Below are 16,270 nucleotides of genomic sequence, written 5' to 3' on the forward strand. Positions count from 1 at the left end.
ATCTGAATACTTCTACTTTTACTCAAGAACACGATCTGAGTACTTCTACTTTTACTCAAGTACAAGATCTGAATACTTCTACTTTTACTCAAGAACACGATCTGAGTACTTCTACTTTTACTCAAGTACAAGATCTGAGTACTTCTACTTTTACTCAAGTACAAGATCTGAGTACTTCTACTTTTACTCAAGTACAAGATCTGAGTACTTCTACTTTTACTCAAGTACAAGATCTGAGTAGGCTACTTCTACTTTTACTCAAGTACAAGATCTGAGTACTTCTACTTTTACTCAAGAACGAGATCTGAGTATTTCTACTTTTACTCAAGAACAAGATCTGAGTACTTCTACTTTTACTCAAGTACAAGATCTGAGTACTTCTACTTTTACTCAAGAACGAGATCTGAGTACTTCTACTTTTACTCAAGAACAAGACCTGAGTACTTCTACTTTTACTCAAGTACAAGATCTGAGTACTTCTCCCCCCTCTGGTACTTTGTTAGAATTTTAGCCACTGGGATAAATAAAGATTTCTGATTTTACGTTTCGCGCTTTTCAGCGCCGCTCCTAACTATGTACCTCGTGGCGCTCCGTAGCTTAGAGGCGTTGACTGTTGTGGTAAAAAATAAAAACAGCTCTTCTTTCATCGCGACAGAAAAAACACCTCCTATCTTTATTCGTATATATTATACAGAACAACCGCCGCAGGAGAAACCAGAGAAGGTAGGTTTTCAGTTAGCAGGCTAGCTGCTGTTAGCAACACAACAGTCTGTTTCTGTCAGGGAGCCATTAGCATGCTAGTTGCTGTTAGCAACACAACAGTCTATTTCTGTCGGGGAGCCGTTAGCATGCTAGCTGCCGTTAGCAACACAACAGTATGTTTCTGTCGGGGAGCCGTTAGCATGCTAGCTGCCGTTAGCAACACAACAGTCTGTTTCTGTCGGGTAGCCGTTAGCATGCTAGCTCCATGTAGCCCCTCAGCTCTGAGATGCTTCACAGTCACTGATATGACCTCCTTTCAGATGTTTAAACACGTCTACTTCTGTTCACTTTACGTGTTGTTGATGAATCACAAAACACTAAGTTTGTATTTATTTACTGTTTAGTTGCTGGGAGAATGTGTTTGTTCATCATGGCCTCTCTGTGGGCAGTGTTTATGTTTAGACTGGATCAATGTCTTCATCCAGGATAAACAATCTCCTTTAAAGGGGTCCTAACATATAGCACAAACAGCAAGGCAGTAACAAGTCAACAACAACAAACACAACACAATCACGTCACAACACAATATTTAGAGATATTAATAACCAGTGTATGTCCACAGAGATGTTATGAACAAATACATTTACATAGAAATACAAGCATAGTGTTTTGTACGTTTTCATTAGAAAATAGCAGGAATGAATGTCCAATATACCCTCCTGCATTATACCATCATACTTATCCACGTATTTGTTATTTTAACCTATTGTGTTCTTTTATTATTAACCCCATGAGTGTGTCACATCTGATATATAAAAATACACAACAAGTGGAAATTGAGGGGGAATCCCATAAATTGAAGACATTTTCTGTCACTCTGCCACCTATAACAATTCAAATGATCCAGGCCCAAAATGCTATTGCTAGAGGTTTCCAAATTGTTGCGTGAGACATTATATTCAGTAGAAGTCTCCACGTTTGCAGTCAACCAAAGCAGTTTGTAAGCATCATCTTTAGCTAGCTGTAACCAAGCCCCCAGGAAGCGCTCCGGACTCCAGTTTTTCGTAGACAAAATTAACGCCATTAACCACTCCTTCTCAGCTCCATCTGATATACAAGCATCTCCCCCAACCTCCACCGCTACCATTTCTCCCCCCATCTCCCTTGACCTCCTGACTCCTCCTCCCCAGCGCCGCCTCTCCCAGTTCAACCTGGTTACCCCACTTGAAATACTCCATCTGATCGGTTCCTCAAATCCCACAACCTGCTCCCTTGACCCTCTACCAACTCCTCTCCTGAAGTCCTGCCTCCCCGTCCTCTGCCCCTATCTTGCTAATCTTTTCAACTCCTCGCTGTCCCATGGAACCGTCCACTCTGCCTTCAAAACTGCTGCCATTACTCCAATCCTCAAAAAACCTGGTCTTGATCCCTCCTCCCTCACTAATTACCGCCCCATCTCTAACCTACCATTCCTCTCAAAAACTCTTGAACGCATTGTAGCCAAACAAATTCACCGCCATCTCCAAACCAACCAGCTTTATGAACCCCTTCAGTCTGGATTTCACCACAGTACAGAAACTGCACTCGTCAAAGTCCTCTGCTGACCTCCTCACCTCTGCTGACACTGGTTCCCTCAATATTCTCATCCTCCTCGACCTGAGTGCAGCCTTCGATACCGTGAGCCACAACATCCTGCTCACCCGACTCAGGGACATTAGTATTGAAGGTATTGCACTCAGCTCCAGTCCTACCTCACTGAACGATCCCACTTCATCTCCCTCCCAAACCACTCCTCTGCCACAGCTTCAGTCACCCAAGGCGTTCCTCAAGGATCAGTACTTGGCCCCCTCCTCTTCATCATTTACATCGTCCCCCTCGGTCAGATACTCCGCCACTTCAACCTGGACTTCCACTGCTATGCTGATGACACTCAGATCTACCTCAGCACCAAATCCCTCCATAACCCACCCCTTACCCACATCGATTCCTGTCTGACAGCTATTAAAGCTTGGATGCAACATAACCTCCTCAAACTGAACAGCAACAAAACAGAACTCCTCCTAATCGGCTCCAAATCCACCCTCAGCAAGGTCACTAACATAACTCTCACCATCGATGGCACCATTGTTTCCCCCTCCAATCAGGCACGCAACCTTGGCGTAATCTTTGACCCCACCCTCTCCCTCGAACCTCACATCCGCCAAACAGTCAAAACCTCATTTTTCCACCTCCGCAATATTGCAAAAATCCTACCCTCTCTCACCCGCCCCGCTGCCGAACAACTAATCCATGCCTTCATTTCCTCCCGCCTCGACTACTGCAACTCACTTCTTTACGGCATCAGCACTATATCCCTCAACAGACTCCAACGGGTTCAAAATGCAGCTGCACGTCTCCTCACGCATACCACATCATGGCATCACATCACCCCAGTCCTCAAAGACCTCCACTGCCTCTCATCTTTTTAAGTGGGAGAACTTGCACAATTGGTGGCTGACTAAATACTTTTTTGCCCCACTGTATATATATTATTCTGAAATGGACCAATCGTTGTGCATTCTGAAATGCACAACGACTACTTTTACTGTCGCTACTTTCACTATATTTTGATGAGAATACTTTTCTACTTTCACTTGAGGAACATTTTGAATGCAGGACTTTTACTGTAACAGAGTATTCCTACACTCTGGTGTCTCCAGGTGTCCGTCTCCAGGTGTCCGTCTCCAGGTGTCCGTCTCCAGGTGTCCGTCTCCAGGTGTCTCCAGGTGTCCGTGTCCAGGCGTCTCCAGGCGTCTCCAGGTGTCCGTCTCCAGGTGTCCGTCTCCAGGTGTCCGTCTCCAGGTGTCCGTCTCCAGGTGTCCGTCTCCAGGTGTCTCCAGGTGTCCGTGTCCAGGCGTCTCCAGGTGTCTCCAGGTGTCCGTGTCCAGGCGTCTCCAGGTGTCTCCAGGTGGGACAGTATGAGCTCTAAAGGCGGCGGCACGGCTTTGACACGCCGTAACTACAGACTGGCTTCAGACACAGACAAACCCAGATCTACAGGCGAGTGATACTCAATCAAATGCACTTAATCGATGTATTTCTAACAAAACTGTCACATCAAAGTTTCACCTGTCTTTATAAAAGTGCTGTAATGAGATCTAGAGAAGACACACAACACACTTTGTCCCATTCAGAGTTCATTACATCAAGCTGCTTCACATTCAGAGGCTTTATCTACCTGTTGTGAACCTAATAATATAATCAGTCATTATGAAACAGTCTCCAGATTATTGCCGAGAAATTATGCAACTATTTCTTTGTTTTAAGTTGAATGTTTTAGTTAATTTACATCCCGAGTATGTGCTCATGAAGCTCTTTAGACTCCGGTAGTTGTTTCTGATTGAGTCTCTCTCTCTCTCTTTCTGTCAGGCATCGTGAACGAGAAGCTTCTGAGTGACTACCTGCACCATGTGTTCCCCCCCTCCACCAATCAGGCCCCTGCTCTGGCCTCCCTCAGGTAACTCCGCCCCCCTCCTCTCAGCACACCTGTGATTAAACATGCTATGACAGGAAGTGCGACTGATACCAGGGCTCGACATTAAGGACTGCCCGATGGCCCGGGGCCATCTAGTATTTAGCTCGGGCAATGAAGCCTCACCTGCTGGTTGCCCGATCGGGCAATCTATTATGCCAGTCTCATGCAGCTCGTGGATCCAGTAAAGAGTGACCCGACAGTAAAACTAAACATATCTATAACTAGTTACGGTAGTTTGAGAGGTCATTAAAATAGCTACGTGTGATATTCTAACCTGAAGTGTGTGTTTTGTTCCGCTCACCGCTGCATGTGATCATGCAGAGCTGCGTGTCGACTCGTCAGCAGCAGCTGATCTCTCTCTCCCGTCAGATTAGACTTTACTCGTCGTGTTTATGTCCATATCGATCAGATCCAGCTAGTTCTAGCTAATGATAGGACTACCTGCTTATTAAAAGACACCTAAACAATAAGCGTCGCTATGCAACTGGGTGAGGCCGCAAAGTATAGCGCAGCATTATGCATTTGTTTACATGCCCACCGGAACCCCGAGGCATTACCAACAGATCAACGCACAATCAACCCATCCAGGACATCTCTTTCTCCACATTACGTGTTAGACATTAGAATGGACTCTTCTTGTCTGTCACATAAGTGGCTCAACTGAAGCGGTATTGCGCTAAAGGGAAATTATTTTGACCGAAGAAATTTAGATTTGCCGGCTAACGGGAACTCTGACGTCGCCATGTTGTGTGCTTCGCGGATGCGCTCGGCTCCTCTCGACTGCTGCTCGGGTCTGCTCGGTCAGCTTCCGGATGAGGAGGCATTCGTTCGACCAACTCACAGTAGATTACAAACATTTTTAACAGGGGCCATAATAGTGTAAATAATGTTTGTTTTGGCAGTTATAACTGAATGTAATGTTTTCTACTTGTTTCCATCTGGGAAGCCATTTGCCTTCATCAGATGGAAAGTGTCTTGATCAACAACTTAAGTGTTTCTTAAAGCTATGCAGGGCATGCAAGCGAGCAAATACAAACAAGAACAAACAAACAAGTGAAATGAAGAATAACATTGCTTCTCAAAGTGTGGTCCGCGGACCACTGGTGGTCCGTGAGTGCCCCCTAGTGGTCCGTGAGTATATTGGTCAAATTTCACATTTGAAATAAATAAATTAAAGTTTTTCACACTCTCGCGGGAATATCTCCGCAATGGAACGAGCTTAAGTTTCACTTTCGATTGCATGATATAGCTCAGCGCAACACCTTCATCACACATGTTGCCACTTGTTTGTACCATTTGCATGCGATTTGTAATCTATTCTAGATAAACGATGTGTCTTTGGATATTTTTGGAGTTAGGTGGTCCGCGAGTGTTTTTTTATTGGTTAAGTGTCCTTGGTATGAAAAAAACACTGGTCTAGAGAATGCACCAGACAGCATCTAAGACCTGCAAAAATCTAAATGTTCTAGGGGGAGGCCCCCCAAACCCTTCGTGCGTCATTTAGTCCGCGAGCATTTTTTAGGGCAATCTCTATTGGGCTCAGGGCCATCTGTAAATTAGCTTAGATGGCCCACAGGGCCATCTCCCAACATCCTTAATGTCATGCACTGGATAGTAAAAAAAAAAAACTTAGGCGGCGGTCGAATAATCCAAAAATCAGCTCCTAAGTTCTAACCCTATCTCCTATCCCTTGACCTCTGAGTGAAAGGTCACGGGGTTAAGGGATAGTGGATAGGAGAATTCAAAAGGACTTAGGAGAAGAGACTGCGGTACTTTAGAGAATCGACTGCACTTTCACTATCCCACGTGTTTCTGATGCGCCAGCGGACGTCCTGAATGAGCGTCTGCTGCTGTGGGGAAACTATGGAAACTACAGTTCTCTATACAGCGGACTACAACATGGATGTTCAATAAGAACGAGGGACTCCTGTGAACTCATCTAGAGACTCTGTGCTCTGATGCTGCTGCTTTATGCTTTATGAACGTGGACAACAGAGAAACAGATTCTTCAGGACCAAAGCTGGAATTGAAATAAAAAGGAAAGTGAAACTTCTGCTCGTCCCCCTCTCCCTCCGGTCCTCATTAATACAAATGATCCCAATACGTATGATTGATGAAAAGATCTTAAATCAATACAGATGTATTTATTATAAACGTTAGTCCTTAACATCTATCACTGTGTATATCACCATTCAAACATCTTTTAAAAGTTGAACAAACCACACAGCTCAGTAAAGACTGTGAGATGTTGACTTTATTTGATCATTTCAGTAAAAACTAACGTTCATATTTCTCTCTTTGATTATAATACTGATGAACGTTCAGAACAAAGCACTTTGGCAACTTACCACCTACGTTTTAAAAAGCTTAATAAGCACCGTAACTTTCATGATATCATTTCTCCCATAATCGGTTGTTTCCGTGAACGGCCGACTGTTGAGTGACGGCAAATGCTGCAAGGCATTGTGGGGCAGCATTTTCTCCTCTCCTTTCGGTTACGGCCCCTACACACGGCGGCATGCGTTACCGCTTGGCGGTGGGCGTGTCTGAAGCTTGGGGATTTTTTACGAACAACGCGACCAACAACCAATCACATGAATGTCCCGCCCCGGACATACAAAGCAAAGCATTCACGCTACATCCATGCTGGCTAAATATACTGTCTATGCTTGCTAGCTGTCCATTCAAACGAAGTACACTGGATATAAACTCCCCAAACAGGCGAACACCTACCAGTTTCACCCACTGTCTCTGCCACCTCCCCCCATGCCTGGCTCCTCCGGTTTGTATACCTGTATGTAAAGAGGGACTGGTCATATAGTACCGGGTGATTCCCTACGGCCACGATCATTTTCTCCTCCATTTTTTGACATATGGGAAATAACTGCGGTCTGGCTCTCCCAACATACACGCGGTTTGATTGGCTAGCGCTTGTAATGTCAGTTTTGCATACGCGGGATTTGATTGGCTGACGCCTCCGTCGAGGCGGCAAAAGTAGAACATTGCTCTACTTTTGTAGCGAGCGCAGCGAGAGAAGCTACGCTTTGCTCCCACAATGCAGTTCGGCGAATCGTGACGTCACCCCATTCAAAGTGAATGGGCAGAAGCGTTGAAGCGGCAACGCACGCCGCCGTGTGTAGGCTCCGTTAGGGAGGTCCAGTGGTTCCTAAGCTAAACGAGGTTATAAAGGAAGTTTGAAACTTCCTTTCCTATCATCTAGAGCAGCGGTTTTCAAAGTGTGAGGCGCGCCTCCCTTGGGGGGCGCCAGAGGTTCATGGGAGGCGCAGCGTGAGAAGAAGAAAAACGAGAAACAGTGAAATCTAGCTGGTTAATTTCAGCTAACTTTATGCGAGCATGCAGTGTGCGAAAAAGCACACGTCCGATCGTCCGGGACGTGTTATTTATAATATCGGACAAATACATCTTTCCATTGACTTTCTGACGGACAAGTGACGTTTTTCGCCCATAAATGTTAGTTTCGGTTCTGCTTGTCGATTCCTAAGGAAATGCATCTCGCCGCTTTCTGTACTGTTAGACGGGGCGGGCGGGACGTGTAGCACAGCGGCAGGGCTGGGAAGCAAAACTCGCTTCCGAGTAAGAACAAATAGCTATTGCCCGGTCCCAGGAATAATAAGAGTTGTGAGGACAGGAGGCGGAGGCCGAGCCCCGCAGCTCTCTCTTGCGGCTTTCACACCAACGCTTTTCCCTTTCTAGCTCCGAGCTAGAGCTTTTCTGGTTCAGCTCCGGTTTCCCTTTTCTGCTCCCGCTCTGTTCACACCGCCCAGCACCCGACTGGTGCTGCCGCTGCTGCGTCATGACGTCACCGTTTACATCGCTGATTTGCTCCCCAACGGCGTTACGGCGCTCACAACAACAACAACTGCGTCGGGTCGATGATCGTGTTGCTTTTAATCACACGAAGCCAGATTCAATTGAATAACGACTTCTCCAACCTTATGCTTTTCTCCAGAGTGCCGTGGTTCATTGTTTATTAATGTATTTCTGCAGCATTTACCGACCGCTGCAGTGTTGGATGCTCTTCCACGGGAGTTTATTCTCCTCCGTTAGCTCCCGGTTAGCTCACACTGCAGCAGCCGCTCTAAAGTATTCACTGTCCGACTCACACAAGCAGCTGATACGTATCCCCAGTTCCCCTTAGCCTAAGTGAATGTGTGTCAGTCTGAATTGACGCTGTTTGGTATCACAACGCTGTTATGAAAGTTTCTCTGGTATAAAATGGGTGATGTTAGCATAGCAACCGAAGCTAAACTGACTACTTGCTATGGCTATCCTATTGTGGCATAAACCGTTTTCTACAGGCACATTTTACCGGCGTATTTTTATTATGATTCTACTTGTGATAGTCGGACACGACAACCTGTGCAGCCCATGTATTGATTCCATCCGATAGCTGCTATAATACAAAACAACACGTCTGCCTCTCTCCACAATGATCAATGACAGTGAACGGATGGTCAAAGTAAGGTACAAATAAACAGAATCACACGAAGCCTGGTTAGTGTTGCCTGACTTTATAAAGTGTGTTTATAAGCACTACTGCTTGTAGGCAGGCATGACAATCGACCCATGTTCAGGGGAGGTGGGTTTAGTTTCCTGCACGCCTCGACGTAAGAGAGACGTAAGCGACGCGACCTCTTAGCTCCGAAGCTCTTGCCTCTAGACCGACAATTTTTTGGAGCTGGAAGTGAACCGGATTCCGGAGCTAAGAGCCGGCGCCGCTGTGGTGTGAACAGGAAAAACCGGCGCTTTTCAGGCTCCAGCTCCGAGCCGGAGCTGAAAACGCGTTGGTGTGAAAGGAGCATCTCAGGGGCGGTTCTAGGGGGCGGGGGGGGGGTCAGGGGGGGGGACAGGGAGGGCCAGTGCCCCCCTAACACTGACTTTGGACCCCCCTGAAAAGGAAAAAAAAAAAAAGTTCATGATTAAACGATTTCTTGGCTGACGGAATAGGCCTAACTAACGCTATTTGTCTTTCTAGTCGGACCCATTAGAGCAGGGGTCTCCAACACGTCGATCGCGAGCTACCGGTAGCTCGCAAGCGCTCAATAAGTAGCTCGGCCAAGCAAATCCAAAATGTAAAAAATACACACAAAAAAAGGAAATGTAATTAAAAGAATCGACCCTTTGCATAAACGAAACCTCAATCTTAGCGAACTCTATCTACTTACTACAACTCTATCTATCTAACACCCCTCCTCCCCCACCCCCCCCACAATGAATATCGACCAATCACGTTCTTGCAACAGTTTAAAAGGGGAGTGATTAGTAAAATATGCGTAAATAAAAAGAAAGAATGCTAGGTAACATAAGATAAGAATAAACCAGTTTAAATGATTTGTTGTTGGTTGTGATCATATTCTAAAGATGTTTGAATTATTGAAAAGTATACAGTGTTGAGAGCTGTGTCCATAAATTCATGTTGTGCTCAAAGTGCACCAGATTGATGCTTTTCACTTCAACATTTAAAAGAAATATTTCCGGGGGGTGCATGCCCCCGGACCCCCCTAGAGGAGGTGAGGACCACCCCCAAATAAAGCAGGTTAAAATGATTAAATTGCACATGTTCTTTTAGTAAACAATGAAAACGGGTCCCACAGACCCAAACAGCACACACAGTATAATGTTAAAATGTGCTAAATATATACAAAGCAAAAAACAAAAAAAGAGGAGTAAAAGTAGCCCACTACTCGTTTTATTTTGTGAAAGTATCTCTCATCCTAAAAAAGGTTGGAGACCCCTGCATTAGAGCGTAAAAACTAACTATAAGTATCTGAAATAAATATGTACTGAAACAAATACCAATAACTGTATTGCATTGTTTTCTTATTACTTCATATAGTGGTGCACGATAATTATCGGTCCGATAATTATCGGTCCGATATTAGGAATTATGACGTCATCCCGATAAACCCGATACCAGTATTAATAGCCCCGATAATATACAATATAATTTTTGGGTAAAAAAAAAGAAAGATATACTGCGGTGTGGGTGGATTGGGATGAGGGGCGCTTGTTTTTCACTCGGCTCCTCCCGTTTTGCCAGTACTGTGGTATTAGTGGTTTAGGAAGAGGGGAGTTCTTCACAAATCCAGCGCTCCCTAACTCGTGCCTGGCTGTGACGTAAATGGTGTGCGGCCGTGAAGCCAGGACAGTTAACTAACATGTCGCCGGTAGTATGGGACTATTTCAAAGCTTCAGAGTTAGATAGTTCGCGTGCTATTTATATTAACAAATTACATTACATCACATTGCATTTAGCTGACGCTTTTATCCAAAGCGACTTACAATAAGTGCGTTCGACCAACAAAATACAACCTTGAAGAAAACAGAATCATATAAGTACATCAGGTTTCATAGAGCCAAACATTTCAAGTGCTACTCAACTGGCTTTAGGTAAGCCAGTCCTTTATTAGTATAAAAGTGCTTTGTTAATAGTTCTATCGCTCGAAGTGGAGTCGAAAGAGATGAGTTTTCAGTCTGGAAGATGTGCAAGCTCTCTGCTGTCCTGATGTCAATGGGGAGCTCATTCCACCATCTTGGAGCCAGGACAGCAAACCCACGTGTTTGCGAGGGTGCAGCGAGTCGTTTGGCTGATGCAGAGCGTAGTGCACGCGCTGGGGTGTACGGTTTAACCATGTCCTGGATGTAGGAAGGGCCAGATCCATTCGCAGCATGGTAAGCAAGTACCAGTGTCTTGAAGTGGATTCTAGCAGTTACCGGAAGCCAGTGGAGGGAGCGGAGGAGCGGAGTGGTGTGGGAGAATTTAGGAAGGTTGAAGACCAGACGAGCCGCTGCATTCTGGATGAGCTGCAGAGGTCGGATGGCACATGCAGGTAGACCAGCCAGGAGGGAGTTGCAGTAGTCTAGGCGTGAGATGACGAGAGCCTGGACCAGAACCTGAGTCGCTTTCTGAGTCAGCTGGGGACGTATCTTCCTGATGTTGTAAAGCGTGTATCTGCAGCAACGGGTTGTAGCAGCGATGTTTGCAGTGAAGGACAGGTTGTTATCTAGGGTCACACCCAGATTCCTTGAAGTCTGAGTCGGGGAAACAACTGAGGTGCCGATGTTGATTGTTAGGTCAAGAGTGGGACAATCTTTTCCCGGGAGGAAGAGCAGCTCAGTCTTGTCAAGGTTGAGCTTGAGGTGGTGAGCAGACATCCACTGAGAGATGTCAGCTAGACAAGCAGAGATGCGTGTGACGACCTGGGTCTCTGAGCGGGGAAAGGACAGAATTAATTGGGTGTCATCAGCGTAGCAGTGGTAAGAAAAACCATGCGGGCTAATGACTGATCCGAGCGAGTTTGTGTACAAGGAGAAGAGGAGGGGACCAAGAACAGAGCCCTGAGGGACCCTCAGGGCTCAATTAACCCTGTAGTTAATTGACAAGGGTCGGACTCAGACCCTCTCCAAGTCACCCTGTAGGTACGGTCTTTCAGGTATGAGGTGAGGAGGGAAAGTGCAGAGCCTGAAACTCCAAGTTTTTGGAGAGTGCGAAGGAGGATCTGATGATTCACCGTGTCGAATGCAGCAGACAGGTCCAACAGGATGATGACAGAGGAGAGGGATGCAGTTTTTGGCAGTGTGCAGTTCCTCCGTGACAGCAATGAGAGCAGTTTCTGTGGAGTGACCTGCCTTGAAACCAGACTGGTGCGGATCCAAAAGGTTGTTCTGATGGAGATAACAGGAGAGTTGTTTAAAGACAGCGCGTTCAAGTGATTTAGACAGGAACGGGAGGAGAGAGACAGGCCTGTAGTTTATAACATCAGACGGGTTGAAGTTCAAATGCAGAAGTTCCACGAGGAGGGAAAAAGGCAACGAGCTATAATAATAATAATAATAATCCTTATATTTATTATAGCGCTTTACCAATGACTCTCAAAGCACTTTACAAATACACATTACACATACAGATCATACATACATGTAATGGTCATCTACTGTGGACAATACCCACAGGAGCAAATTCGGGTGAAGTGTCTTGCCCAAGGACACAACAGCCTGACGCAGTGGCGGCAGGAGCGGGTTTCGAACTGGAGTTCCCCAACGCCCCTTGATCTGATGATCAAACGCACAGACCACTGCGCCACCCGTCCCTATAATACTTCCAACCTGATTAGTCACCTGAAACATCGCCATCGCTACGATGGTGTGTTAAAAGCGTACGAAGACGCCTGCGCTGCTAAACTAGCGGCGAATCCAAAGCCAGCTGCAAAGGCACCGGGGCTTTTACCTATCGACGAGGCTTTTGGAAAAGGCAATACTCAAAAAAATACTCAATTATATTTATTTGGGAAAATAAATATGGTCACTTTGAAGAGTCAAAAGTAGTTCATAGTAGTAATGCTCATGTCATTTGCTCACTACTAGTCTTTTTTTTACCACCAGGTGTGCAAAAACTACATTTTAATTATATATATATTATATTGGTATCGGTATCGGTCTTGAGAAGCAGGAAGTTATCGGTATCGGTATCGGTTTCAAAAAACCAATATCGTGCATCCCTAACTTCATAATGTCTTTGTCTTTTTCGTCCTGCATTTATTGTGCAGAAAATAACTGGCCCCCCCACTCAAATTGGTCTAGAACCGCTGCGGTGCAGTTCAGCGTGTCTCTCTCTCTCTCTCTGTCTCTCTCTCTCTTTCTTCACACAGCGGCTCGGCTGCCTCATCTTTGTCAACCTTTCTTATGTTCTTTCTCTAACACGTAATGAAGGTTATTAAGCGTGTTAGTGTAACGTTTTCCGAGAGGACCCAAACGCAGGACAAGGCAGAGTGTTGGAAAAAGGTTTATTTTGAGGTAGACAGTAATCCGGCTGGAAATGGCGGCTGGTGATGACAGCACGGCAGCCAGAGAGTGATCCTGGAGCACAAGAAGAACACGTAAGAAGAATATACGGTGTTGAGGGAAAATAGCTAATAATGCTAAGGCTAAGAAGGCTGAGAGTTTTACCACTGTGGGTTAAACGATGATCTGGCGCTGACAGGTTGTGGAGCCTCTGCTGATATGGCATTTGTAAATGCTGATGGGAATCAGGTGTGTAGTGGGGGAGGGTGCACAGCTGATTACAGCAGGTGGAGGTTTGAGCCGGGAGCCAGGAGTGACAGCCACCACGCCCACACAGACAGGGAAAACAAACACAAGGGAGGCGGCTGGAAGAGTACAGCCACCACAGTTAGCTCCTATGTTGTTAATATTGACCGCCATCTCCTTTTTGAAGTAAAGCAGCCTCCCTGTCTGTCCTCGCGCTGTCCTCACATCCCCGGACCCCCAGACACGGAGGAGCACAGGGATGTCAGTATTGTTTATTAAGCAGGGTAAAGAAAGTCAATTATTGAAATGAAAATACTATTTATTTACTTTTCCAAACAGTGAGCAGCTGCAGCTGTGTGCTGCAGGACATGTGTTGGACTCTGTCTCACAGGCAGGTTGCAGTGTAACATCAGAGCAGACTGGGACTCAGCACGATAGATTCAAACACAGAGACGAGACAAGAAGGAGAAACCAGTCCGGAGTCATTTCAATGGCGTGCTCAAAAAAGAGAAAGGGTAGACCGTGGGAAAACAGCATTTAATGACATGTTCTCTCACTGGACCTCTTTGAAATGTAATTAAATACCCCTGCATTATAACAACAACAACAACAATAATAATAATAATAGCAATAATAATTGTGAGGGGGGGGCGCGGCTGTTCTTATGTTCTCTGAGGGGAGGCTCACCTTCCCACACTTTGAAAACCCCTGGTATAGAGAATTGGAACGGCACTTATCATGGCTGCCACTGAGGGACTTCCGGGTCATTTCACTCCGTCAGGAAGGTTCCTAAACTAAATGGGACTATTCGACTGCAGCCTAAGTGGAAAAGTGAAGTCTTTAATAATCTAAAATACTTAAAATACATCCTAAATATTTTGACTGGAAAATTGTAAGAAAACACAGAACAATTCTTCAAATATTGCATGACAGTTTCAATCAATCAATGTTTATTTATATAGCCCAATATCACAACAAACTCCAGAACAGGAGTAATGTGGTCCCTTTTCCTAACTCTGGTTAGTACACGAGCTGCAGCATTTTGAATCAGCTGAAGCCACTTGACTGACTTCTTGGTACACCCTGATAATAAAGAGTTACAATAATCCAGCCTTGAAGTAACAAATGCATGGACTAGTTTCTCTGCATCGTTTTGAGGCAAGATATGCCTGATTTTTGCAATGTTACGTAGATGGAAGTAGGCGGTCCTTGAAATTGATTTTATGTGGGCGTTAAAGGATAATTTAGTGTAATTTAGGATAGTTTGAGTGCAAAGGCAGAGAAATGGGAATTAATCAACACATTAAAAAGTTTGCATGGACACAACGAGAGACTCAGAAAAAAACTTAAAATATTGCATCAAAAGTTTGAGCGCAAAGTCGGAAAAAAAATGTAAATCTTGAAATCCCCTTTCAATATTTTGTGTGGAAAAGTCGGAAAAGTACCCCGCTTTAAAATATAAATAAATAAGTGCAAAGGTAGAAAATTAAAAACAAAACAATCTTGAGTATTGTGAAAACGTTTAAAAAAAAACCCGACTTGAAACACAGCGAGAAAGTTTGAGCAGAAACTCGTAAAAAGATCGCAGAAAAAATTCAGAAATCGTGGAAAAGTCTAAAAGAAAACGATAAAAAGAGATCTAGAAATGTCTCTCTGCTTCTTCAGCGTTACATCTGTAATTATGGGATGGCTGTCTCTGAAGGGTTGAGACATTCTTGTTGCCCTGACGATGATCTTGGTCACTCCATCTCTAGCGCCACCTTCAGGTTCTCCGGATTTAAAGAGTGTGAACGAGTCAGAAAAACAAAGTGTTGAGAAACGCTGTACCAGCTGGTGTGTGTGTGTGTGTGTGTGACCCTGACCTCCTTAAGCCAAACAGATTCATGTTACCACCAGTCTCTCTATACACACACACACACACACACACACACACACACACACACACACACACACACACACACACACACACACACACACACACACACACACACACACACACACACACACACACACACACACACACACACACACACAACCACACCACACACACACACACTTCTCTGGGTGAACAGCAGCTGTCTGGAGTCGCGTTGAGATTAAAGTTTAAAGCTAAATATAAGCATGACGTTTAAATCGTGGCAAAAAATAATAATATAATAATAATTTGTCATTTATATTTTCGGGAGTTGATCTGTAAGAAAAGCAATATATTAGATACATGGACTTATACTTGATTTGATCAGAGCAGCATTGTTAACAGTCATTACACATGAATACAAAATGTAATAAAATCCAAACTATGCGTGTGTGTGAGTGACTGTATTTTGGGTCTGTGCAAATGTAATTGTAAAATAGCATAGAGTGAAAAACTGAATTTCCCCTCTGGCATTAATGACAAGTCAATAAATAAGTGATTGTACATTGTTCGTCAGTGCAGTTGGATAATTACAAAACTATAAATAGTATGTTTCTACTATTACTATTCATTATACTATCAAGTGTTTAACATCACGTCCCCCCCTGCAGGAAGCCTCTGGGGTTCCAGGACCTCGGGGCTCACCTGGAGAAGCTGCTGTCTGAAGGAGAGCCAGCGGAGGACAGCAGAGGTGAAGGCCACTGTTTCACACCTCTTTTGGGGGAGAAAACCTCTTATAGTGTAGTTGGAAGTGAACCTGGAGATGTTGAGACCCCCTTATCTTAGAAATGTATATTAGGGTCCCAGCACATAGAAACTGCTGGATGATAACTTGAATTGTGCATTTACACAATTAGCATACGCTGTGGGTCCATTTGGAAGTCTAAGGCGACTCTGGATCGTTTGGACAGATTGCTTAGTTTCTCCACAGTAGAGATGATGACGTTCATCTTGTGCTCTCTGTATCCAACACTACTCGTGGCGGTCTCAGCCACAGAGAGCACAGATATGGCTTCTGTCTGGGTAAAACCAAAGATCAGCCACAGAGAGCACAGATACGGCTTCTGTCTGGGTAAAACCAAAGATCAGCC

At 44.9% G+C, this 16,270-nt stretch overlaps 1 protein-coding gene across 1 annotated transcript; it reads left to right on the plus strand.

Moving 5' to 3' along the window:
* Nucleotides 1-573: 573 nt before the first annotated feature.
* LOC117560033 lies at nt 574-16,260 on the plus strand. Its single transcript, XM_034236784.1, has 4 exons — nt 574-723; nt 3,402-3,741; nt 4,111-4,198; nt 15,791-16,260. The coding sequence occupies exons 1-4, from the start codon at nt 574-576 to the stop codon at nt 15,963-15,965; spliced, it is 753 nt and encodes a 250-aa protein (XP_034092675.1). The 3' UTR covers nt 15,966-16,260.
* Nucleotides 16,261-16,270: the final 10 nt, after the last annotated feature.

The sequence above is a fragment of the Gymnodraco acuticeps genome, unplaced genomic scaffold, assembly GCF_902827175.1.
Source record: "Gymnodraco acuticeps unplaced genomic scaffold, fGymAcu1.1, whole genome shotgun sequence".
Classification (NCBI taxonomy): Eukaryota; Metazoa; Chordata; class Actinopteri; order Perciformes; family Bathydraconidae; genus Gymnodraco; species Gymnodraco acuticeps.

What these genes read in the sequence shown, in the direction of transcription:
- LOC117560033 (XM_034236784.1), top strand. Translation starts at nt 574, where the DNA reads ATGTACCTCGTGGCGCTCCGTAGCTTAGAGGCGTTGACTGTTGTGGTA. An exon ending in CGCAGGAGAAACCAGAGAAG is followed by an intron (nt 724 to 3,401) that starts GTAGGTTTTCAG and finishes TGGTGTCTCCAG; the next exon opens with GTGTCCGTCTCCAGGTGTCC. An exon ending in AGACAAACCCAGATCTACAG is followed by an intron (nt 3,742 to 4,110) that starts GCGAGTGATACT and finishes TCTTTCTGTCAG; the next exon opens with GCATCGTGAACGAGAAGCTT.